General features: G+C 39.6%; 1 protein-coding gene and 1 pseudogene across 5 annotated transcripts in view; both read right to left on the bottom strand.

Annotated features, from left to right (window-relative positions):
* The window catches only part of EPG5 (ectopic P-granules 5 autophagy tethering factor), a 66,175-nt gene that overhangs the window by 10,941 nt on the left and 31,167 nt on the right, over positions 1 to 24,067 (bottom strand). For all 5 annotated transcript variants that reach the window (XM_061356947.1, XM_061356948.1, XM_061356949.1 and 2 more), the window contains 20 exons: positions 23,589 to 23,733; positions 22,164 to 22,361; positions 21,545 to 21,655; positions 20,676 to 20,795; positions 18,646 to 18,812; positions 18,225 to 18,452; positions 16,265 to 16,388; positions 15,220 to 15,361; positions 12,773 to 12,944; positions 11,620 to 11,782; positions 10,406 to 10,548; positions 8,684 to 8,840; positions 7,516 to 7,710; positions 6,171 to 6,384; positions 5,177 to 5,337; positions 4,850 to 5,057; positions 4,090 to 4,165; positions 3,120 to 3,223; positions 2,473 to 2,648; positions 1,612 to 1,797 (listed from right to left, as the gene is read on the bottom strand). In XM_061356947.1, coding sequence (XP_061212931.1) covers positions 1,612 to 1,797; positions 2,473 to 2,648; positions 3,120 to 3,223; positions 4,090 to 4,165; positions 4,850 to 5,057; positions 5,177 to 5,337; positions 6,171 to 6,384; positions 7,516 to 7,710; positions 8,684 to 8,840; positions 10,406 to 10,548; positions 11,620 to 11,782; positions 12,773 to 12,944; positions 15,220 to 15,361; positions 16,265 to 16,388; positions 18,225 to 18,452; positions 18,646 to 18,812; positions 20,676 to 20,795; positions 21,545 to 21,655; positions 22,164 to 22,361; positions 23,589 to 23,733 — 3,190 coding nt within the window. The remainder of the gene's footprint in view (positions 1 to 1,611; positions 1,798 to 2,472; positions 2,649 to 3,119; positions 3,224 to 4,089; positions 4,166 to 4,849; positions 5,058 to 5,176; positions 5,338 to 6,170; positions 6,385 to 7,515; positions 7,711 to 8,683; positions 8,841 to 10,405; positions 10,549 to 11,619; positions 11,783 to 12,772; positions 12,945 to 15,219; positions 15,362 to 16,264; positions 16,389 to 18,224; positions 18,453 to 18,645; positions 18,813 to 20,675; positions 20,796 to 21,544; positions 21,656 to 22,163; positions 22,362 to 23,588; positions 23,734 to 24,067) is intronic.
* LOC133214220 (U6 spliceosomal RNA) lies at positions 13,750 to 13,810 on the bottom strand (annotated as a pseudogene).

The following is a 24,067-nucleotide window of genomic DNA, read 5'->3' as shown; positions in this document are numbered from 1 at the left end:
AATGTTGATCAAAGGCTGATGGTGACATCTCGACACAGCATCTTGTAATGCCTCAGGGGAAACAGACAATGGAAGATACTACAATTAGAGGAAAACTGGCAAATGTAAAATGGCCTTCTTGAAGATTACCCAGTCCCTTTGCAAGAGTCCTCCAGAAGCAATGGACTGATACTGTGCCAGATTTACCCATACAGAGCTCTTAGCAAAACTGGGGTTTGGAAAGTCCATCGTAACACCCAATGCTTCTCTTTCCTATTCCAATAATTCAGAAATACAGGGGTGAATTTAGAATTACTGGCGAAATAGGAAAAGCACTGAGAAAGCAGAAATTATCAAATCCCCCTTCAGAGCAAGGGAACAAGGAAACTCAACCTACAGATGAAGTAATTTGTCCCCAGTAACTCAGGAGCAGGCAGTGCCAAGCTTCTTAAAAGATGTATCTGGTCTTCAAGGTGCTGTTACATCATTGTTACTTGTCATCACATCATATGGAGTTAGAAGGGGAGCATTTTAAAGTAAAATATAAATGTTTGTAAAAGAACTTCTGTTAAGGACTGAACAATTACAGAAAACATGTTCAAGCAGACAAATATTTTCGTTTTAGACAGCAATGAAAAAAACCCTACACCCAGATTAAGTGCTATTCCTAACCTCAGAGGGACTAATCCTATTGCTGAGTTGCGTTTAACACAAGAAACTGGAAGTACTTGTAGTACAGTACTGGAAGACCAGCACTGAAGATCAGGTTGGAAAACACCACGAACATGCACACACAGTAAGGCACAGAGCATAAGCTTTTCATAAGTGGATGACTCCTTACCATCCCTCTATGCATTTATGTCTGCCACTCAGAAAAAAGCAGCAAGGCACAGTGGAGATTTACGTGACTGGCTATGACAGAATAAATGTGATTCAGTGATCCTCCCAATTCTTCCCACAGGCACAAACACCAGTCAAAGCTGCTTCTGCACTCATGTCAGCAGACTACCTGAATCAAACCAGGCAGACCTATATACAGGTGCACATAACATGTACACATATATATGGACATGTATTATATGTGCATATGTAAATTTTTGCTAATACTGCTTCTACTTTGCACGTGGTTATAAGCAACGCTCTTCAAAACTAGGAAAGAGAAAAGGAAACGTGTATTTTAACTGAAGACTGGCTTAAAGGATAAGAAAATTATATGATGGAGCACCCCAGACTTAAAAATGGAAGGCAAAACAACTGCACAGTAGCTTTGTTTAATGATTTTTTTTTAAAACTAATTAAACTAACATACTTACTTGCTCTTTCCAAAGCCTAAAGAGTCATTTTGTACCTCCAGGAAGCTGTTTATATTTATCTCCTTACTCTTTAACACCACTACTGGAGCACCAACAGAAGCTTTTTTTAAATGAACAGCAGCTCTTGTTCTTTTCCACGTAAGTTATACAAAATGCTGTACACAAGGAATTAGTCTTGGCCATCTCTGGAAGATTCTTTGGGGTATTTCACCTATGCAAAAACCCCTTCTGAGTTAGTAATTCTGCAAGTGAGGCACAACCTTACTTGCCCTTACTAGCAAAGGTGAGACAGGAAGGTATGAACCTTTCTAAAAATTACCTCTTTGCCTGTAAGTTGTTCCTCCTTTGCCAGCAGGACCATCATATACAGCAAACAGACAATCATGCTGTGAGTCTGAGGATGAGGGTTGGGATTCCAGGCATCAGAGAGGACACTGACCCAGTTTATTTCACATAACACATAACCCAAGAATAGGAAACAACTCTTGGGGCTTCCTCTTTCAATCTAGGAAGGAGAAATGAAAAAAAGGCATACAAAAATCAAAGTAAGATATAAATACTTTCGTATTTTTCAGTAGCCACAGCAGCATTTTAGGTCAGCAAAGGAGAATATAGATGCATTTCTCCATCATTTTACCCCTCACCAGAAGAGTTGCACATGTAACTGTCTAAGCCTCCCAAATAACCAATACAGAACACCAATCTACTGCAAGCCAGAAAGAATTAATTTATTACAAACTCTTAGGTATAATAAAGCCTGTTTAGAACTGCAAGAAGAACTCATCCCAAACAGATAAGCAGTAAATCCTGGATCATTTCCACACCCATCTGCAGTTTTACATTGTCTCAGGCAACTTGGAAGTGAGAACAAAATGACAACAGTAAAATATGTTAACCCTAACGAATACATATTAAATATAACCCAAGGTATTCTATGATTCTATAATATGTAATGAGCTATTCAGATAGAGCAATGTCAGATTACAAAGACTGCCAGCTTTATAGCTTCACACAACTTCGTCTAACACTCAGTAGCACTCCTTTACAAAAATCAATCACAAAATGAGCAGCTGTGAATGCTACAAACTTTAAAAGCTTACTTGCTAAAACTGTCTTCAGCTCTCCAGTTGCCTTCAACGGCAACACTATGAACTTAATTCAACAGATACTGTGTACTCACTTTAAAGAACTCTTCCATAAGCATATGGTCTGGATGCATTTCCTTCCATGGAAGCTTTCTGAACTCAGTATGGAAAGTATAGAGAATAAACTCTGGCATTTTGGGGGCTGTGCAGCATTCACAGTAATGCATTAGATGTAACCAAAGAGCCCCATGGTGGCTTGGCAACAACTTATCTAGATTCAAAGACAACAGCTCAATTAACAACAGAAAAAAAATCAGGGAAAGCTTGATTAGAGAAGTCCAATTTTGAAGACAAAAAAAACATAAATGGAAGTTACACTAAAATTCACAGAAAATAAAAAATGCACATTAAGCTTTTATATTTATTTTTTTTCCTCCAAAACAACAATTAGGGAAGCTTACGATTTCATGCCCTTCCTCAAGAAGGACATTAAAAGTTGCAGGACAACAATTCAAAGTTCTAAAAAATTCCTTCCATGTAGAGCTTCACTGCTTTTATGTTGTATTTGTGTTTTTAAAAGGATGAAATAAAGAAATGCTCCTGGTACCACTGTAGTGATCAGCCTGGCTAAATGTTCGCAACAAATAAAATCACCTCACATCCCACATCTAAATCAAAAGTCTTTTTTGGCCTGATAGAACAGAAAGTGCCACTACATTAAAACAGTGTAGACTTCACCCACCTTTAAAGCTCTCATGCAATAGCTTGATGCAATCTGTAAACAAACAGACCATGGTGGATACTACAGGAGTGTCACTCTCCAACCAAGGGTAGCAAGGCTGGTTACTTAAAGAAGTAGAAGAAAAGCAACATAAACTCAGTGCTGAGTTATCAGATCATAAACACTTAAGCAATTTAAATATCAAATATTCTAAAGCACAGTAAAACAATATAGCACAGGCACCAGCAGTTCTCTCAAACTCAACTCTTTCAGACTGTTCTCTTCTTCCTTAGAAAAAGTACATACTGTAATGTCACACCCATGAGCCACGATACCACTGAGTAAGCAGTGATTACCTGTCTGACTTCTGTAATTGAATTAAAGAGCAAAACACCAGAATTTCTGAATGACAGCACATACCACCTGCAGTCAGCCTTCTAAGTGCTGAAGATGCACTCACAAACCAAGAAGTTTTTGGTTTTGGAAAAAAGCAAAATTTATAATATTACAAATAATTATCCATGTGAAGACACAGATACACAAAACAGTAGATTATAATAGGACTGATTTAGCCTGAAGTTTCTCTACATACCACTTTGGATTGTATATGTTTGGCTTTCTCTGTTTTGTGTTAAACTAAGATACTATAGATATTATGGAAGCTAAAAAAAAGGAATCTAAAAAATCCAAGTTTCAGTGTTCTCAGAACTGATTGCAATCATATTTTTCTCCTAAGCAAGCTCTGGTCAGGAAACAGATATTTCATAAATCTAAAATTATTATTCAATTTAAGCCTTGGAAAATTAGACGTAAATAATTAATTAGTTCTGTAATTACTTAGGATATGGCACAGGTAACAGCTACTTAAATAGAAAGTCGCAATACAGCCATAAACTAAAAAAAAATCCCACGCAACAATGAAAACCATTCTTACAGGCCTAAAGTCATTACTTCCACAAAAATCCATTTAACTTTAAAATACAATATATACCTTGCATCTTCCTTATCCAAGACCAGTATCCATGGTTTAAAGAGTCCAGCAATGACTGAGTACAGGGACTGCAATGCTAGAAGAAAACAAAACAAAGAAGTTGCCTTCTTTTTTCTTTTTTCTTTTTCCTTCAAATTAGCAACACTGAACATACTCCACATTTCCAAACTTGAACACAATGTCCTTTACTTACTGCAACTTTTAATCACTTCTTCCTGGTCAAATAAAAATGTAAAATACAATATTTAAATACATATATAAAAATATATAAAATATTACTAACTACATTAGCAATGTTGTTTTAACAACAATCACAAGCATTTCACATCACTTGTATGTTTTAATGACACTTTAACGCATCTGAAGTTGTGAAGGTAATGATGATGCAGACTTTAAACATGTATATACTAAAATAAAAGGTATTTTGGTGATTTCCTTTAAATCGAAAGCACACTATGATGAAATTCATTAGTAACTCAGTTCCAAATCTCTCCTCAGTGCAAAAGACTGTATTTTTCTTTGAAGGAAGTATGATCTCTTCATAAAATAACTAAATAAGCTTCCTCCATGTAAAGATAAATCAGAAGGTCTCATAAGGCCATGAAGTAGCATCAGCATTCACTGTCTGTATTTTAATGTTTTCATCATTGTACAAATGCAGAGCAAGAAAATTTTACTGTATATTTAAATGGCCTTTAACAGAGAAAACCACAGAAACTGAATGCCTCTTCTTAAGTAATTTGCTTTAAAGACACATTACCTGCTAGAATTCTGTTACTGCCAACAGGCTCTTGTGCTAAATTGGCAACTTCCATGTCAGTAAGTCGTTTAATAAGATACTCCAGAAATTTATTCAGTTCAGGCACATAAGGACTCCACTTTGAAAACAGGCCAAAAGCCCTGAAGTCTGTTGAAGCCAGTCGGAGTTTGTAGAAAGATGTGGAAAGCCATTCTATTGTCTCTCTAACCTGTGAAAAGAAGGAAACTATTCATCAAGTGCAGAAAGACTGCACAGCAGTGTTATTTGTCACTGGTGGGCATCTGTTACAGCCGAAAAACATAATAAATCAAGCAAAGAGGCACCCACCTGTTCTGCAGAGAGGAGAATTTTTGTTGAATCCTGCAATACAGGATTTTCAGTAGAGTCATTTTTCTTGAAGCTTGCCTGCTCCGGCATTGGTGAACCACATCCCAAAGCTTTAAGTGATGCTTTCCAACAGTCAGGGCTTAGAAGCTGCTCTGATGAGCCTTAGGAGAAAGAGAACGAAATGCATTTGTGATAATCAGGAAAAGGGTGTTAGCCCCTTTTGAATACAAGTCAGAAAAGGTTGAAATGAGACCTCCCTACTACATAAAAAAATATATAAATAGGCACAGCATGAGTTTGAAATTCCAAAGTTTAAAGGTGCGAAGTATCTCTACTTCCCAAACAGAAGAAATTTAACCTTCCCTTTTGGCAACTACATGCTCTCTTAAGAGTTTCCCAGGCACTTAGTACATCCCTGGCTACAATCACATATTAAGAGACAGCTGCTGCATCAGCACATAGTTTGACAGAAAGGAAGTACTTTTGTTCTTATTTTAGAAGCACATCAGATTGTAAGTAGAATCAATGTCAACCAGCATGTTTTCAGCAGATTTAAGTATCAGTTCCAGGTCCCTGTAATTTCAGTTCTCAGTTTGACATTGAAAGGTGCTCAAGAACAAAGATTCTGCATTACAGATTGTGGCATAACTATAATTAATAAGGGCTTCCATTAATAGAAACCTCCCCTCCATCTTTATTCTGTAATATGGAGTCCTGGGTTCAGCAGTAGCAGCCATTTTTCCATGACATATGGGTTGAAAATCTGTTGTCACTGATGTGTGTACTTTGTCTGCAGAAGAGTGTTTCCTTCTAGTAGAGCTAAAAGATGTCTAATAAAAACACACCACATAGTACACACATAAAAGTGCATACAGAAACTTAAGTTTCAATCATTCCACATTTCTGCTATTTAACTCTATTAAACACAGTTCATCTTTTTAAGCCAGAAGAATTCAGTACAAAAGGCTATGTACTCATCAACTCAGATACTCACTTTGCACGAACAATCTTAAGAAATCACTATAGTGATCAGGGAACTGATATTGGAGGAGGTTAGTCCAATGCTTGCAGAAGATATTAAATGGCATCAAAATATCTTCATCAGGTTCAAGGCCACATGCATTCAGAGCCAAGTGAATAGACTCCAGCAGCTTAGTGCGTTCAGACAGAGGTGGTTTAGCAGTGTTTAACCATTGCGTAAGGTCAAACTAGAACAGAGGACAGGACGCATTTGTAAGTGGAAGTTTTAACAGGCACAACACCTTTAGGAGAAGGGAGAATAATCAGGGGAAAAAAAAGTATCTTGAAGTTTTTATATATTTAAGAAAAAAACCAAATTAATCTGCACCTCATTAACCCCAACTCAAACCCAAGGTAATGTTCTCCAAAGGTTATGATTTAGCATGTTGCAGAAGTCCCAGAATTTATGAAACAAGCCTGGGCAGGAGTTTTCTGATTCATAAAGATGTGTATCAATTTCCATGCTTCAGTACCACTGCCAAGCAAACACTTACAAGCATTAGACTGGGTTACTCTCTGTAATTCACAAATTTTCAGGTGGAGGCACAAAGTTTTATAGCTTTTAGATCATCCGCTTAGATCTAGGTTAGTAGGGACAATGCTGACCACTGCCACTAAGAACAGCTCAGAGCTGTGGCCAAAACAGACTGCCTGCTAGTCACAGCTGCCAAACCCTGTGTCTCTGTGCAACTAATGATGAGAACCAGTGACATCAAAGCCTAACAGGAATTTCTCCAATGGCACTAATACTAATACAGGATACTAATGGAGTATCCTGCAGCCCTGAAAGAAGAGATGTGCAAATCACTTGCTTATGTTTTAAGACAGGCAGGAAGGATATGGGTGTCAAGCAGAGATGGAAGTTTCAGACACTGTTTCAAAGTGTTTCCCTAGATAAAAATGAAAATTAAAAAAATATTTTGCCAAGATACCTGGGATTCAGTGGCTATCTTAATGAATGTCTCTGAAGAGATACCAGACAGAAGAAGCTATTGAGAATCTGCTTTAATTTCAAGAGTAAGAGTGCACTGAAGATTAACTCCTAGGAAGCACATAGTGGACATATCTGGACACATACATATCTGGGCTAGGAAAGAGTAGCTTTAGCTTCCTATTTGCTTTCACTTCCAGTCCCTCTTGAGCTTAAATAAAACATATACCATTCAGGGTGAGCAATATCAAATTATAGAACCTATCACTGTTATTGTAAAGTACTGCATTTGCACTCTTTGCTCCTCAAGCTAAAGTCACCATCTTTAGGGAAAGAGCACCCACAAAAGCAACCCACAAAGCAGATGCAGTATACACGAGTACTTCACCTTTGTCAGCAGCATGAAGACAACATCACTGTTATCCTCACTCAGAAAGGCCACGACTTTTTCATATAAAGCCACAAATTCACTGGGAGAGGCAACAGGAGTGAAGTAAGGGGAAAGCAGAGTACAGAGCCTCCGGTTCTGCAGGATCGTCTGGAGGAGACGTTTACACTCTGACTTGGTCCCACTGATGAACACCTGATGAAATTGGGAATAGCGAGAAAAGTACCTTAGTGTGAATCTATTGGAGCACACACCTCTTGGAACTGTTTGTAGAGGCAAGCACAGTTCTGATCTTTTTTTAAAAAGAAATATTTTATCAAAAAACGACAGACTGTATGAGATCATCACCAACTAAACACTGCTGTTCCACAAGATATCATGTAAAATAAACATGCCTCCCTATCATACTGAAGAACAGAACTTGTGACCACACATGTTGTCTAAAATTACCTAGAAATACAATTTTTTTCATGGGATAGCTTAAGAAAATGAATCCAAGTTTCAGCAGCCCTGCCTATTATCAGGAAAAATTTAAGCAGAACTAGGGCTGTGAAGAGCTTTTCATCACTTCAGCTGTTAAGAGGCACTTAAGGACAGCTGCTTGTGGAAAAATCCATGTATTTGAGAGATGAAAATAAATACTTGGACCCAAAGCAGAGACTAATGCTTTTTCTCAGAGCACCATGTGATGTGTTCCCCACAGATAACACTATCACCACCACCAAGAACTTACGTTCTCTACCAAACTTCTGGCTAACTCCCTACACAAAGAATACTGCAAGTCTATGTGAGAGATGTCTAGGTTGACAAAATATGCATCAGCTAGAAGGTTACTGGTAACAGCAAAATATACGCCAAAACCACTGTTATGTACTGGAGGTACCCAAACATTAGCTACCTGCCCAAAAATCCAGCCTACCATAGCATTTAGCTAACACAGACAGCATTTATTAGCACTAAGCGGGCACCTCAGAGGAACAGCTTTTATTTTGCTTATATGTAAGCTTAAACTCTCCTAAAGACTCTGTATATTATACAAATGGTTGAAAGTAAAACTGAATGGAAGCATAGAAGTTAATTTTCAGACTTCTGAATGTTTTAGACCCCTAACATCAGCAGGCAATTGGAATAAGCATTAGACATCCAAAAATCAGGAGAATAAACTCACTTGGCCTAGAATCTCAATGCAGGATGTAAAGAACTGCCTTGTGGGAGGACTGCGTTGAGTTTCATCACACACATATTCCACTAACGTAAAAAACAAACTAATTCCAACTTTCTTGATTGCAGGCATAGGCTGCACCTTGTAGATATTTATTAAGGCCCTGACAGGATTAAAAAAAAAAAAAAAAAAAAAGCACAGATTAAATTTAGATATGGCAAACAATCTGTAAAAATAAAGAAAGGTTTCTTGCCAGTGTATAGCCTTCAGACGGGTATTTCTGGCTTACATGATAATCAGGCACTGGTTCACAGAATGGTTGAGGTTGGGAGGGACCTCTGGAAGACATCTGCACCAACCCCCTGGCTGAAGCAAGGCCACCTACAGCTAGTTGCCCAGAACTATGTCCAGATGGCTTCTGAGTATCGCCAAGGATGGATATTTCACGTATCTGCACAGCCTGTGTCATCCCTCACAGTAAAAAAATGTTTCCTGATGTTCAGAAGGAACCTCTTGTGTCTTAGTTTGTGCTCATTGCCTCTTATCCTGTCACTGGGCAACCCTGGAAAGAGCCTGGCTCCATCTTCACTGCACCCACTCTTCGGGTATTTCTATACATTGATGAGAACCCCTTGAGCCTTCTCATATCAAGGCTGAACAGCCTCTGTTGAACTCAATTAATTCTGCTGCCTCCAAACCTCAGAAAGTCTTCATAACTAGTCAGAAAGTGATCATCAAAAGGTTTTCCACAGCATAGTTCCAAGACACTACTTCTCCCTTAAATCATGGGTTCTTCATGTTTCTAGGCCACCTCTATTAGATCTGTACTGTAAGAAAATTTACCTCGCTTTACTTAACAAGCTCTGTGGAAGAATTAAAACAAAAAAAAAAAAATTATGTATTGCCAAATAATGTTTTCTTGAGCTCAAACCCCATCTTCACTGAGTCTGAATTAAAACATCTGAAGAAATGCAATTCCACAGATGTAAATGTGAAGAACTAGCTCATCCAGAGAACTTTTCAGATTAATGAGCAAGAATGAATATACATGAACAGCAACAAAACATTTCACTTGTACTGTGACTACACTCTGTGGGAAAACAACTGCTCTAGAAGAATCCCAGTCCAGAACCTGGAGAAGAATGGTGTAGCAAAACTGGACCCCTGGGATGAACTCTGAAAGGTCTTCAAGAGGAAGAGCGCTTTGGATTAATCCATTTGTTCACCACTCTCCAAAAAAAGTGGTATTACATAGCTCTCTTCCACTGCAGTTTTGTTTCATATATTGAAAAGCTACTTCAAATCACAACTCTTTGTTAAAGAACTGAACTGTAATAGGGAAAAAACACAGAGAGAGATATTAAAAACATGTAGTTTAGCCCACAGCTGAGACAGCTGTGGTACAAATTTACCACTTCCTAAAGTTTAACGTATCATCCCTGCCACCACTCAGTGTGCTTCTGGGCTATTCTAATACACAGTACAATAAGCAGAAGTAGAAAACAATACTGTGTGCCTTTCTGAGGCTGAATGATCTTCTAATAATAAGTGTTATTTCTTTAGGCGTCTGCATTACAAACACACAGGCCTCAGCATTCCAGCTCGATTGCTGACCCAAGCTGATAACCATTATGAAAAATACACAAACAGGTTTCACATTTTGAACTGTAACACACAGAAAAAGAAATACAAAACATCACTACCTAAACCAGTGTCTGAACAACCTACGTTATAAAATTTTCCACATGTACTGCTGCTTCCACGACACCCAGAGCAGGTGGCTTCTTGGCTTCTGCCAGCAGTTGTCTCACTTCTTTACGCAAAGCATGAAGCTGCTGGCTCACTGCTTCATTTTTATGTTTCCCTTCAAACTAAATGACAAAAAGACACATGTTCATTTCACAATATTTATGGGGTTTTTATAACTCTTTGATGTTGCACCTACTTGTGACAATGAAGCAAAGCCCAGTAAAAGAACTCTGAATACAGATGTCTTCCCCTGCCCCCTTGCCCTGAGAGCTTTGATGAAGTACACATCCTTGGTCATGTTCCTGTTTAGTTATCACACACTAATGTAATTCATGGCTTTTTAATCTGCAGGGACTGAAACATAAAGGGGATCAAGAAATTCATGTATCAAGCAACATGGGAGTATTTCTGTAAACATTTTCATGCTTCTATTCGTATCACAGAATCACAGACTGGTCTGGGTTAGAAGAGACCTTAAAGCTCATCCAGCTCCAATCCCCTGCCATGGGGCAGGGAGATCTTCCACTAGACCAGGTTGCTCAAAGTCCCATTCAATCCAGCCTTGAACACCTCCAGGGATGGGGCATCAGTGAACATATTCCCACATTCACTTATTGGAAAACACTTCAGAACAGATACTATGAGCAAAACAAACTTTACGCAACAACTTATCTTTCAGCTGCTGATCTGCATCTCCATTCGAGCATCACATACGAAGTATTTCAGGTAACTATTATGCATGTAATGCTTTATTTAGTCAACTGCTACCATTCTTGTAATTATTCAGCCAATTCACTTTCATAGAATCATAGAATAGTTAGGGTTGGAAAGGACCTCAAGATCATCAAGTTCCAACCCCCCTGCCATGCGCAGGGACACCTCGCTCTAAACCATATTACCCAAGGCCTCGTCCAACCTGGCCTTGAACACTGCCAGGGATGGAGCATTCAGAACCTCCCTGGGCAACCTCTTCCAGTGCCTCACCACCCTAACAGGAAAGAATTTCCTCCTTATATCCAATCTAAACTTCCCCTGTTTAAGTTTTAACCCATTACCCCTTGTTCTACCACTACAGTCCCTAATGAAGAGTTCATCCCCAGCATCCCTATATGCCCCCTTCAGATACTGGAAGGCTGCTACTTTAATTATCCATGTCCAACAGCCCCAAAACAGAAGTGAAGACATGTCTGTACCTGGATGGTTAGGAGAGCTGCTCCCTGACAGCCTTTATTTGAAGTTCCCCGGCACTCCAAATGAAGGGTAATCTGCTCTTCCCGATTGACATACAGCTTAGGTACTGTGTCCAGTATTTCACTATTAAGAGCAACATGCTGAGATTCCCACAGAGCTGCAGTTCTGAAAAGCATTTATTAATAAAGTTACCAAAATATTCACTGAAAACAGTAATGCTTAGAATTAACAAGACGTAAGACTTCAATCCAATGTGCTACACAAAGACTCATGACACTTTCCTAGAAAGTAAGATCATTAGATGAAATTGAGTTAAAAATTCAAAGTAATAGCACTTCAAAGCAAGAAATAAATAGGTTCATAAGAACAAAACTGCTCAAGTCTGCATGAGTCCCTTTTAATTATTCTGTATGGTAATCTGGAAAAAAATTACATGGATCATCCTCTATAGGAAATTGTCATTTTCCACCAGACAAAAAAAGCTGGACTGTGGGTTTATTCAATCAACAATAACAACAAAAAACCCACAAAACAAACAATGACAAGAAAACAAACAAACAAACAAAAAAAGCAAGCCTACCTAGAAGTGGTGCTGGAATTGACTGGACACATTCTCTCTTAGGCTTAGCACATTTTATGTTGGTTTATAATACTGTTACTAAATTATATTGTTATTGGACAAGAACAGCTATAGATTCATCAAATGAGTTTAAAAATAATTCAGATGGACTCTCCCAGAAAGAATACTAAAAACAAGTCTCCTTCAGTCACAAAGCTAATAGTCCCAGAATTTCACTTCGGGGGACTCCAGTGACTCATACTGCAGATACTACATTACTGCAAATGGGTTAATTAACTAATTGTCAACAAATTCAAGCTAAAGGGAGGCTTTATTTTAAGAACTATGCCAAATGAGAACAGAAACTGTGGAAGACAGATGTCAGATGATGTAATCTCAGTCAGTAGATAAGACTTGAGTAGTCTTATATTTGACAAAGGAGTGGAATAACATGACAGCTAAGAATAAAGGAAAAAAGTGAAGCAGAAGTCAAGTAGTGACAGTCTTGTGCCAACACAAAAGAGGCTGCTGTAAAGAGCACCTGAAGATACCACTAGGTATGCTAGGGAGGCAGAAGGGAAACAGCTGTATCTTACTTGGCATGTCGCTGCAAGATGTTAAGGTCCACACGCACGAGCTGAATTGCTTCTTTCTGACTTACTAGACTGGCAGAGGAAATAACTGGCACAGGAGCTTTCATTGTCTGGAGCAGAAGAGGGGGCTTGGGAGTATCAAACTTCTTCAAATTATTTATTATTCTCTCTTTAGCTAAAGAAGAAAGCAAGAGCAAGTTTTGTCAGTAAGAAAACTTCAGGAAAAACTGAACAAAAATGTTTGTTTCACATGGACCACTTTTAGCAGCAGACAAATACTGCTCAGGAGTCTCCCTTTTAAAAGAAAATAAATTAAAAAAAAAACAAACCCTTAGCTAATCTCCCTGTTTTGGTTGGCAGAATTTATTTCACACAGCTAATTTTCAAGACCAGTTACAACACACAGACATTAGGATCTGTCCTGCATTCAGCAGCAGCAGTCATTTTTCTCCTTCTTAGTAGCTGGTGCAGTGCTGTGTTTTTGACTTTTAACCTGGGAACAACGCTGATAACACCAATGTTCTTAGTACTTACTCAGTGATGATTACTCCAATCAAAGACTTTGTCAGTCTCATGCTCTGCCAGGGAGGAGGCGAAGTCAGAAGGAAGAAGAGACAGGACACCTGACCCAAACTAACCAAAGGGGTATTCCATACCACAACACATCATGCCCAGTATAGAAATTGGAGGGAGTTTACCCTGAAGGGCCAGGCTGCTGCTCAGGTCGGGCTGGGTATCAGTTGGTGGGTGGTGAATGGTTGTATTCTCTTCCCCTATTATTTCCCCTATCATTATTATTGGTGGTAGCAGTAGTAGTTTTGTGTTATACCTTAAGTTACTGAACTGTTCTCATCTCAGCCCATGGGAGTTACTTCCAGGAGCTGGGGAGGAAGAAAGTGGGGGAGTGAGCAAGCAGTGTTGTGGTTCTGAGTTACTGGATGGTCTTAAAACACAACAGTTCTTGGTGGTGCCCAACGTGCGGCCATGCTAATCTTCTCTGTATCCTTCCAATTTTAGTATATGTGCTGCCAAAGAGAGCACATATGCCAGCTGGGCTTAAACCACAACAGGATCCAAGGACCCACTCATTAACTTGTTTCCCCCAGTCACTCCTACCTTCCACCCTTTCTATTTTCCTCTCATCTCATTTTTTCCCCCTCATCCAACAGAGGTTCCCAGACCAAGTTTAAGCCAAATTCATCTTCTTTTCCTTACAATTCATCCTAACCTCTAGCCTTGTCAGCCCCAGTTCCTCCCCAAAGCACGGCCTCTCTGTAGGTCAGCTCTCTCCTCCTTCTGATTCCCATTCGGTTCCCTTGCCCAAACAGTGCCAATTCACCTATGAAACTACTCCAATTTCATTCTGCTTCCTCCCTCCCCTTTTTTAATCAACCACAGAAAAATATCCAATCTCGCCATACCTTAATATACCTACCATGACTATTACCTATTCCCTTTGTAATGGAATAACCATTTTACCATGCAAAATTCCAGTGAAAAACACTGAAAACAACAACAACATAAGCAACAAAATAAATCCCAGGCACTATCTTTGCTTTCAGTTTCAGTGCTTTTTGCCTTTGCTTGGAGCTGTCTCTGTCTAAACTTCAGGATTACTCATCCTGTTTGGAGCATACTCTGTGCAAAGGAATCTTTGGGGAGCTCATCTATGTATAAGGTCTAGACACAATATGATCTGCTGTTCTGTGATGTGGCAAGCTTTCACAGAATCACAGAATCCCAAGGGTTGGAAGGGACCTCAGAAGATCATCTAGTCCAACCCCCCTGCAAGAGCAGGGTAACCTAGAGAACATCACACAGGAACTTGTCCAGGCAGGCCTTGAATATCTCCAATGTAGGAGACTCCACAACTCCCTGGGCAACCTGTTCCAGTGCTCTGTCACTCTCACAGTAAAGAAGTTTCTCCTGATGTTCACATGGAACCTCCCATGCTCCAGTTTACACCCACTGCCCCTTGCCCTATCACTGGACATCACTGAAAAAAACTAGCTCCATCATCCTGACACTCAGCTTTACATATTTGTAAACACTGACGAGGTCATCCCTCAGCCTCCTCCAAGCTAAAGAGACCCAGCTCCCTCAGCCTCTCCTCATAAGGGAGATGTTCCACTCCCTTAATCATCTTTGTGGCTCTGTGCTGGACTCTTTCAAGCAATTCCCTGTCCTTCTTGAACTGAGGGGCCCAGAACTGGACACAATATTCCAGATGCAGCCTCACCAAGGCAGAATAAAGCCAAAAACCATCGATGTTAGCCTCTCACCTCAGCATCTTAGTGAGAACACTTCACACAAAATACTGCACTTACAGAAAACAAACTGTATTAACATCTTTATTCACAGACATCATTATGTTCCTAAAGAAATAAGGGCTTCAACACGCTCATAATCCTTTTTGGCCCAGTTTCATTAATGTTAGTCTTATGTCGTACCTGATAAAGGGTTAGTGAAATCTGTTCGCCCTGCAGAAACACAGGCTGTATGTGATTCCAGTTGAACCTGCAGCCAAAGGTTTAGTGCTTCCTGAAACTCACGGTGTATGAGTTCCACATTGACATACTCCATCCACAAATCCTACAGCAAAGAAGAATGAAATTATCACTTCCATTTTGGCGATTACCATACACTGTGCAGTATTCAACTCAGTAACTGGGGAACTAAAATAAGCACATAAAATTATACCCTGCAGTTTAAAGTAATAATAAAAATTATTACTTTGTGAGAATATATACATATCTACTGAAGAAAAATGATGCAGATTTTCTACCACATACATACATAACCTATTGGAAAGCATTCATGACACGGGAAGAAATATGACAAGCACACTCAGTATAATTTCTAACAAATAAGAGAAAAATGGTACAGATTATTAAAATTCTATTCCTAAAAAGGAAGACAGAGGAGACCAAGATAGTCTAAAACATCATGGTATGATTAACTGTAACCAGGCTAAAGCAGCCTGCACTTCCAGTGGTCACATACACTGGAGGAATAAAACTCACGAATGAGGAAAAGCAATTCAATCTCTCTCACGTACACTTTATTACACTAACTCTTCAGTCTTACTGGACAGAATAATATGTACTTCCCACTCACTAACTTATGTTTGAACCTGACATGTTACACACTATCAACATGAGCAGATTTCAGCTTCTGCCATTTAAAGTTCCAACTTCAATAATTCCCAAAATTTACCTTAGAACATAAAAAGAATTACAGAGCAGTACAAAATAAGGACTGTGTTCTCATTAAGATATGCAATAAATCTACTCATGAGTCCTCTCTCAAATATAAAGGAAGGCAGTTTGGGATAGCACAAGGTTTTTAGGAAAAAGGTCAGAGCTGTGAAGGTATTACACATGCTGTATGAATATTAAAGACTAAACATTAAAGTAGCTGACTACTTTAGAGGACCCCTTTTAAGAAGTGAAGTGAATTTTGGATTCCAGACTGCTAGTGTCTTTAGCCCTTCACCTGTTGATTCTGCATGATTTTAGCAAGTCTGTGTACATCATATTGCTTCGGTAAAGAAGGAATATATGTGTCTCCTTTCTGGAAACTCTCTTCTTCCAACCACAAAACAAAAACATTACAAAGCCTGAGAAGAAAAACAAAAACAAAATCAGTGTGAACTTTAGTTGTATGCATAGCATGTATTAAATAGCAGTCTCATTCTAGGGTTAAGGCAACAAATAATAGTACAAGGTGACAAGGTCCAAAACATTGATGTTTCACATGCTTTGTGACTAGTTTATTAAGTGTCAGCTCAAAGATCAGCACTGGAAAGAAGCTATTTAGAAAAATATGAAGGGCAATAACAATGAGTAACAGGACAAATTTTGACAACAAAAAAGTTATTCAAATTAGCACATGACCCAGGACTGGAATAGCCTCTTATGTCAGGAAATCTCATCCCCAACCCCATTCAAAGGCCAAAGGAAACAACAGAACATTGGAGCAAGAATGGCTTCTCACCCCATGACTTCTCTAGAGTGCCCACTCCAGAAGCTCACATGTTTTTTAATTTCTTTGTAGACTCAAATTCATGGCTAGTTTTTTCACATTTCCTCCACTGCTAACACGGTACTTTAAAATAAATATACCTTGTTCTTCAATTGGCACCATTCTACTGAGTGGTATTCTTTTTATAACCGTCCCATGCAAGCTTTCCTGACAAGGAAAAACTAGAATGCATTAGATCTTCACACTGTCACTAGAAAACTCCTGTTTTCTGTATCAGTGTCATTGCTGGAAAAATTGAAGTAGTCTCGTTCCAAGAGTTCAGCCCTTATGAACTCTACCAATATCTTCCCTTCTGTCCATGTGGTCATTAAACTTCCTGAGCAGATTTACTTGGCTTCAGAGCAGTCTGCTTTTATGTTGGAGGAGGGAACTCCTTTGAAATGAAAGACTGAAAATATTGCTCAAGTTACACGCAGTTAGTATTTCTGGATTATTTTTCACAAATGCCCAAGGAGGATTTATGATCTCTCTTGTTTGTTTGTACAGTACCTACTGATTACTGGGGTAAGCAGGAGGTGGGGGCACTTAAAAGAAGCTCAGATTCCACATGCACAAACCCCCTGAACAAGAGGCTCTTTCCAAATAATTCTTTCAACTAGTTTCTGAGAATATTCAGATGCTGTAGTGCTGCATTTTTTAAGGTAGACTTCCCAGACCAAAAGCTTCTGTGTAACAGAAACACAGACTCCTGAACACCATAGCTACAGTTCCAGCGTACAGAATATAACATAACTCTTCGGAGTTATCTCCCCTTACAAAAGTGAGCATTGATCAGCTAAGTCACAGTGAGTGACCCTGTCCATATCCCTAGTCTACTCCAACACAACTGTCCTCTTGTGCTAAGATTTTGGTTAAGCAGACACATCACTTTAAAGCAGACACAGAACACACTTGTCACAGCTCAACTCTAGCATGCTAACTGCGTGAACTACATTAAACTGAATCACACGTTGAAGTCCCCAGTAAATTACATGAAGAAGTAATCTTACTCAGACATAAATGTGTGCCCTGGTCTGTGACAAACAGATGTATACACACAAAGTAGCATTTTACATGTATAACTAGTGACAAGATGTACTGTTTGCAGATATATCTAAACAGCAAGTATCATACCAGCACGGGCATTACCATTAATCAAAAAGCAAAGCTCTCCCCTACAGGAAGCAACAACTCTGTCAAAAATGTTCTATTTTCACTAGTTAAATCAGCTCCCCTCTCAAAACAAAACAAGTAGTATCAACAGAGGAACAGATCTGACTACAACTATGCATATAACAAGTGCCTGCAGTACATCTAGGTCAGCCAAGGGTCACATCCCTTCCAAGTCTCCCACTGTTAAGACTGTGCTGTAGTAGTTGCTCAGGTGGTTGCACTGAATATGACTGAACTGGGCAGGTGGTTTTTTTTGTACCTGACAAGTTCCTTATGCAGTTCTGGTGAAGTCAGGTAATTCGGTGAGGAGCTCGCCTTCTCTGGTGATCTGTCACTGCCCTCTGCAGGACTCTCCACTCTTAGTGCTTTACTGGCAGCATGGTGGAAATCTGCTACCTCTATTAGGCGGTGCTTCATCTCACTGAGTAAGTTAACATGAGCTGCACTCTGGAAAAAACGTCTTCCAATACAGCCATCTACAGGTAATCTAAAAATGACCAGAAAAGCACAACAAAGTCTTGTTTCAAGTGTCAAATCAGCATCTCTGCAAATAAACTGACTCTAAAAAGTTGCTGGCACCCACTGCCCTCAGGTGCAGTCCTAAGCATGAGGCACTTCCTCTCACAGTGCAAACTTACTAGTTCTTGCTAATCTGCTACAGCCCTTACGATCAGACTCACCCATACTGTGGTCCTGGTCGGTGAAGGTAAAGGAGGAAGAACTTCTGCCAGATCAGTGGCATGAGAGGGTGATCAGCAGGGGTAGCAAGGGCCTGGTGAGCCCAGCGGTAAATCAAGAGCCTCTGAAGGGATGGCACGATGGGCAGCTTCAGCTGGGCCTGGGCTTTCTGCAGGAAGAACATTTTCAGACAAGTGTTCTGCTGCAGTTCCCTGTAACATGCTGTGGCAGATTAACTTGACAGATTAACACAGCATGAAAACTCTGCCATTACAGAGGATTAAAGCTTGGAAACAGTCACACATAGAATCATAGAATCATAAGAATCATAGAACAGTTAGGGTTGGAAAGGAACTTAAGATCATCAAGTTCCAACCCCCCTGCCATGGGCAGGGGCACCTCGCTCTAAACCATATTACCCAAGGCCTCGTCCAACCTGGCCTTGAACACTGCCAGGGATGAAGCATTCACAACCTCCCTGGACAACCTATTCCAGTGCCTCACCACCCTAACAGGAAAGAATTTCCTCCTTATATCCAATCTATCATCCGTAACAGGTTTTAAAGAAAGAGCTGCCCACCTTACAGTTATGTTGAACAGCTGTTTGAAACAGTGCTGCACCTCTGATGCTTATAAAAATAAATGGCATGAGGGCTCTGTGATGCAAGGGCAACATATGGACCACTGATGTTAATTACAGTTAATTACTATTCTTTGTCACAGGAGACTCCTGGTTTAGACTTTCACAAAACCCAAGGTGATGCTAGAGAACAAAGCAGCAATTGTGAAGCACACAGCATGTTCCAACCACCAAAAACAAGACTTAAGCCATCTGAGGACACAGAATCCTACAGCATGCTACTTTTTAGCTTTTTCCAGACTACATTCCATACAGCTCCATTGAGAATCTAAAACAAAGTCATGTGAAGAAATAATACAGAAGGAAAACCAATTTCTTTTTGCAGAAGCAGAACAAAAGCAAAGCAACACATGAGTAGCAGCACTCTGTACTAGCAAGATTAGCAAGACAGAACACTACTCCATGAATCCACTAAATGATTAAGAAGTCACACACCAAGCCCCCACGGTCTATGCCCAAAGCAGGGGAATGGGAGGCTTTTCTGGGTTCCCAAATTTCAGCACAGACATTGGCACTACTTCATTACCCATAGCAGGGGAACGGTATAGTATGGGGAATAGTATCGGAAACCCTCAGCATCCTTTTCCACACACTACACACGTAGTATGTCACTGCATCCCAGCTAAATCAAGACATGCAAGCCACAGGACAAATGTTCTCCAGACTAGACTCCAAGGATGCAAGATATGTACCACCATGGACACAGCCCAAGCAAACCTGTTTTCACAGAGTTTCTAGACTACCTTCCTCATTTAAACACACTGAAACAGTTGAAATGAAGGATGAAAAAAAGTTACACCATGAAACTGGACAGCTTTGGTTTCCATTTGCTTCATTTCAGAATTTCTAGATGAATTTGGGCAAAGAACCTGGAAAATGCTGTAATGTGGCTTATAGCACACCTAAGTGCTTTAACGGAGAGACCTAAACAGTTCTGAAAGTCTTGGAAAATAATTCTGAAAATACAGAAACGATTAAAGCTCGGAATTCTGCAAAATTCAGCTCACCTGAGAAATGCTCTTGAAAATGCAGACATATTTTGCCATCTCCAAAATAAGAGCATCTGCACTCCCCGTTTCAGTGGTACAGAATAAATCCACTGAAAACCGTGAGGCATTCAGATGACCCATAAAATCATGCAAGAGCACTAATTAGTGACTGAGGTTTTCTGTGAATAATGGTGTATTAAAAACCAGGTATTTGCATGGCAGTTTTAAAATGTTCAGGTCAAAATGTAAAAGAAAACTTCCCTGTGATATACTTTCTTCTGGAAAACCAGGTAAACATTTTATCCTGGTAAGAAAGAGTGCATAAGATAAAAGCTAAACAATACCAGAGAACACTCTTCTCCAGCAGTTCTCCCTAATAAAATCTGATTAAAAGTTCCCTCACCTTCAAAGCTTGATCAGGAGTTAAGGCATTAAGAACCAACTCCCGTTCCACAACTCTGCGAAGCTGTGAATCTTCCTCAAAAATTGACTCCATGTTTAACACCATCCATGAAAACCAGACCTGCACAACACAGTGACAACAGAAACACTGATCTCAAATGGCGCTGGTAGGATCCGGAAGCTTGCTGTTTTCTTAACAAAAGTATATCTTTGCCAGATTCCCAACACAAAGTTGCAAAAGTGTATCATATCTCAACAAGAAAATCAACAAACAGTTCCCTCTTTATTTACATTCAAACTTCCCCTCTGTATTTTGTACAAGCCTGGGAAAGAAGGGGGAAACCAGAGACAACAGACAGAATTATCCAGAGAGCTCTGGAGGAAACAAGGAAACAGCATACTCAAACCCAGTAAAAAAAGATCTCCTCTCTCCAACCTGCATTACACATGTCCAGTTGGAGAACTGCAATTAGGAACTTCCTTAAGCAGAGAGAAAGCAACTAGTTATCCAAAATGTATCAGATAAAGACTGACCAAACAGGTAAGACAGGCTTAACATATTTTTCTCTCATTAAATATATAGAAAACAACTGAAGATTAAAAGAAATCTTAACAAATAAATCCTATTATATAAATTACTGGACACAGATTTGACAAATTCTGTGCAAAATGTCCATGTTTACTTTAGCGTTATAAGCCCACACCATTCTTTTAGGCTAAATTAGGATTTTATCACAGGAGAACTCAAACACTGGGATAGGAAGAAAGAAGGAACAAAAGGAAATGTACAAAAAGAAAAAATTCCCAAGCCTAGACACCTGTAAATTGTTTATCCCAGCGCTGTTTATACAACACCATCATACCACTTACCTGAGAGGAATTGGCATTGCCTTCAACAAAGGAAGGTGTCACATTGCCAGCCACAATCCAGCTGACAAGGGAAGACAGCAGACCTTTGTCACAATGATAGCCCAAAGCATTCTGCATGGAAACAGAGAACATTTGCTTGGGTTTTTTTGGTTTGCTGGGTTGTTTGTTTGTTGTTTTTTTTTTTGTAAGAAGCCTAACAGACGATTTACAAGCCAAAGGTATGTCACTATCTTCATCCAGGTTCCTTTCTGCCTCATATTCCAGAGAGAAGATTCTGTCATAGTGACAGTGTCTGATTCTTCAAGACAGGAAACTCTTATTTTTGTTCTAAGCACACTATCAAACACTTGAAATGCAAAGACCACAAACTAAAATACTGTGACATAATTCATATGAATGAAACCTGTGCTCTGAATGGGTTTTTAAAGATATTTTTGTTAAAATATCAGAAATTTCATTAATCTTGACCTACTCAGAAACAAATCAGATAGCCCCATTACCAATCATCATCATGACTGCTCTTGCTGCACAACAGGAAGACATACATCAAAAAAAGAATGAGCAACACATGAACTGACTATTTATTCAACAGCCACACCAATATACCACACCCATTTACCTTGTGCTGTTGGTAAAGCAGCTTTTGAATACAGTCCTCTTGGCTGTACTGAAATGCAGCTTTACATAAGTCATCCAGCAAGAAGAGCGTGGCCCTGTCCCTGTGCCACAGCTGTTGGCTGGTGAGGACGTGAACCCAGAACTCCAGTACTGCAGCTGGTCCCGCTCCATCTGGCTGGTCATTTAGAAAAATGTGAGTCTGCCACATTAAAGGGAAAAACCATTCAAGAGATTGCAGCTTCAATTAAAGCTTAAGAATTTCACAGAATCATTGAAAAGTTTAAGTTGGAAAGGACCTTAAAGTTCATCCACTCCCAACCCCCTGCCATGGGCAGGCACACCTTCCACTAGAGAACGCTGCTCCAAGCCCTGTCCAACCTGGCCTTGAACACTGCCAGGGATGAGGCAGCCATAGCTTCTCTCTGGGCAACCTGTGCCAGCACCACACCACCCTCACATGGAAGAACTTCTGCCTAAGATCTCATCTCAATCTCCCCTCAGTTTATTGGAGAACCATGTCAATTGCATAAGGCTGTGGGCCTATCCTTAAATAATTTACAGTGATGCGCTCTGTGCCCATGTACGAACAGCTTTACCATGTCCAAATTTCTGCAGATTTTGCAGCCTGGAGAACTCTTGTTCTGGAGAATCTTGTGCAATCAGCAAAAACAGACACATTACAAATTAGTCATTAGCAGGACCCCTGTGACCTGCAGTCATAAAAAATACCTATTTCTTAAGTGTAGCCTGCTGTCCCTGCAAAATGACTTCCCCAGTTAGGAATCTTTCCCTTTAGTTCTTATTTCCCTCTAAACATTAGTGTGCCTATTCTTACAAAAAAATACTTCAGAGAGGGCAAGAACACCCTCTTTAGAAGATTAGAGAATAACTGTTCCCAATACAGAACATTTTTCCATACCACATCCATACACTACTGTTTGCAAGCTCTGCTTTTAATTATTGATTAAGTTCTGCATTCCTCGACTAACACAAGCAAAAAGGTAATGCTGACTTCTACATTTCCTTTCTAGGCAGTTTTTACTTTCAAACTGGTGAAAATGCGTTTTCCAATTAGTCTGGAAGATACATACTGTTGTTATGTCCAATATCACATGCACTGCCAGAGATAGGCAAGTTTAAGCAGAAGTATTTCAGGAAACAAAACCCAACTATTCCTGCTTAGAATCACAAAATGGTTTGGGTTGGAAAGGACCTTCAGCTATCTAGTCTCAACCCAAATGGCATGGGCAGCGACACCACACAGTAAACCATGTCACCCAAGACTGCTTGATGCTGCATATTCCATGGCTGCAAAGCTGCCAGATTTTTATCCTTCCTAACTTTAAACACTACTTCAGCCAAAGGCTACCTGTTTTTAAAAAACTCCCTTCCCCCCACCCTTTTTATTTTTTAATAACCTTCTTACCTGCATCATACTACTGAGCAGCTTAACATTTTCTCCATAGCTCACTCCTGTCAAGTGCTGTGTTACTTTATGGGTAACCTGCTGGGTCACACCTTGAGGGACTCCACTATCCAGATGAAGGAACAGTTGGATACAAGATAAAAACCTAAGGATGTCATCAAATTAAATTAATTCTAAAATTTCTTGTACTGCATAATATTACAGAAAACCTGTTTTTAGAAAATTGCAAATCAGCTTAACAGCACTGGTGACACCATATACAATGCCTTTGATTCACAATCATCCTGCAGATTAAATTACTAGTTAAATGATTTTGCCTGCTTTCTTGGTGTGCAGCATATAAACACAGCAGCTACTTGTAAATACAGCTGTCTGAGGACCACTTCTGTGGCACAGCAGCAGCATCAGTGACAGCTGTACACATTATGCAAGTAGGAAACCCTTCTACAACTACCTCAACCACAGTCAGTGCCAAAAAA

Source organism: Neopsephotus bourkii, unplaced genomic scaffold, assembly GCF_033783945.1.
Source record: "Neopsephotus bourkii isolate Nb327-2 ecotype Australia unplaced genomic scaffold, CSIRO-AGI_Nbou_v1 NB_874, whole genome shotgun sequence".
Lineage (NCBI taxonomy): Eukaryota > Metazoa > Chordata > Aves > Psittaciformes > Psittacidae > Neopsephotus > Neopsephotus bourkii.
This window is presented reverse-complemented; position numbering and strand designations above follow the sequence as displayed.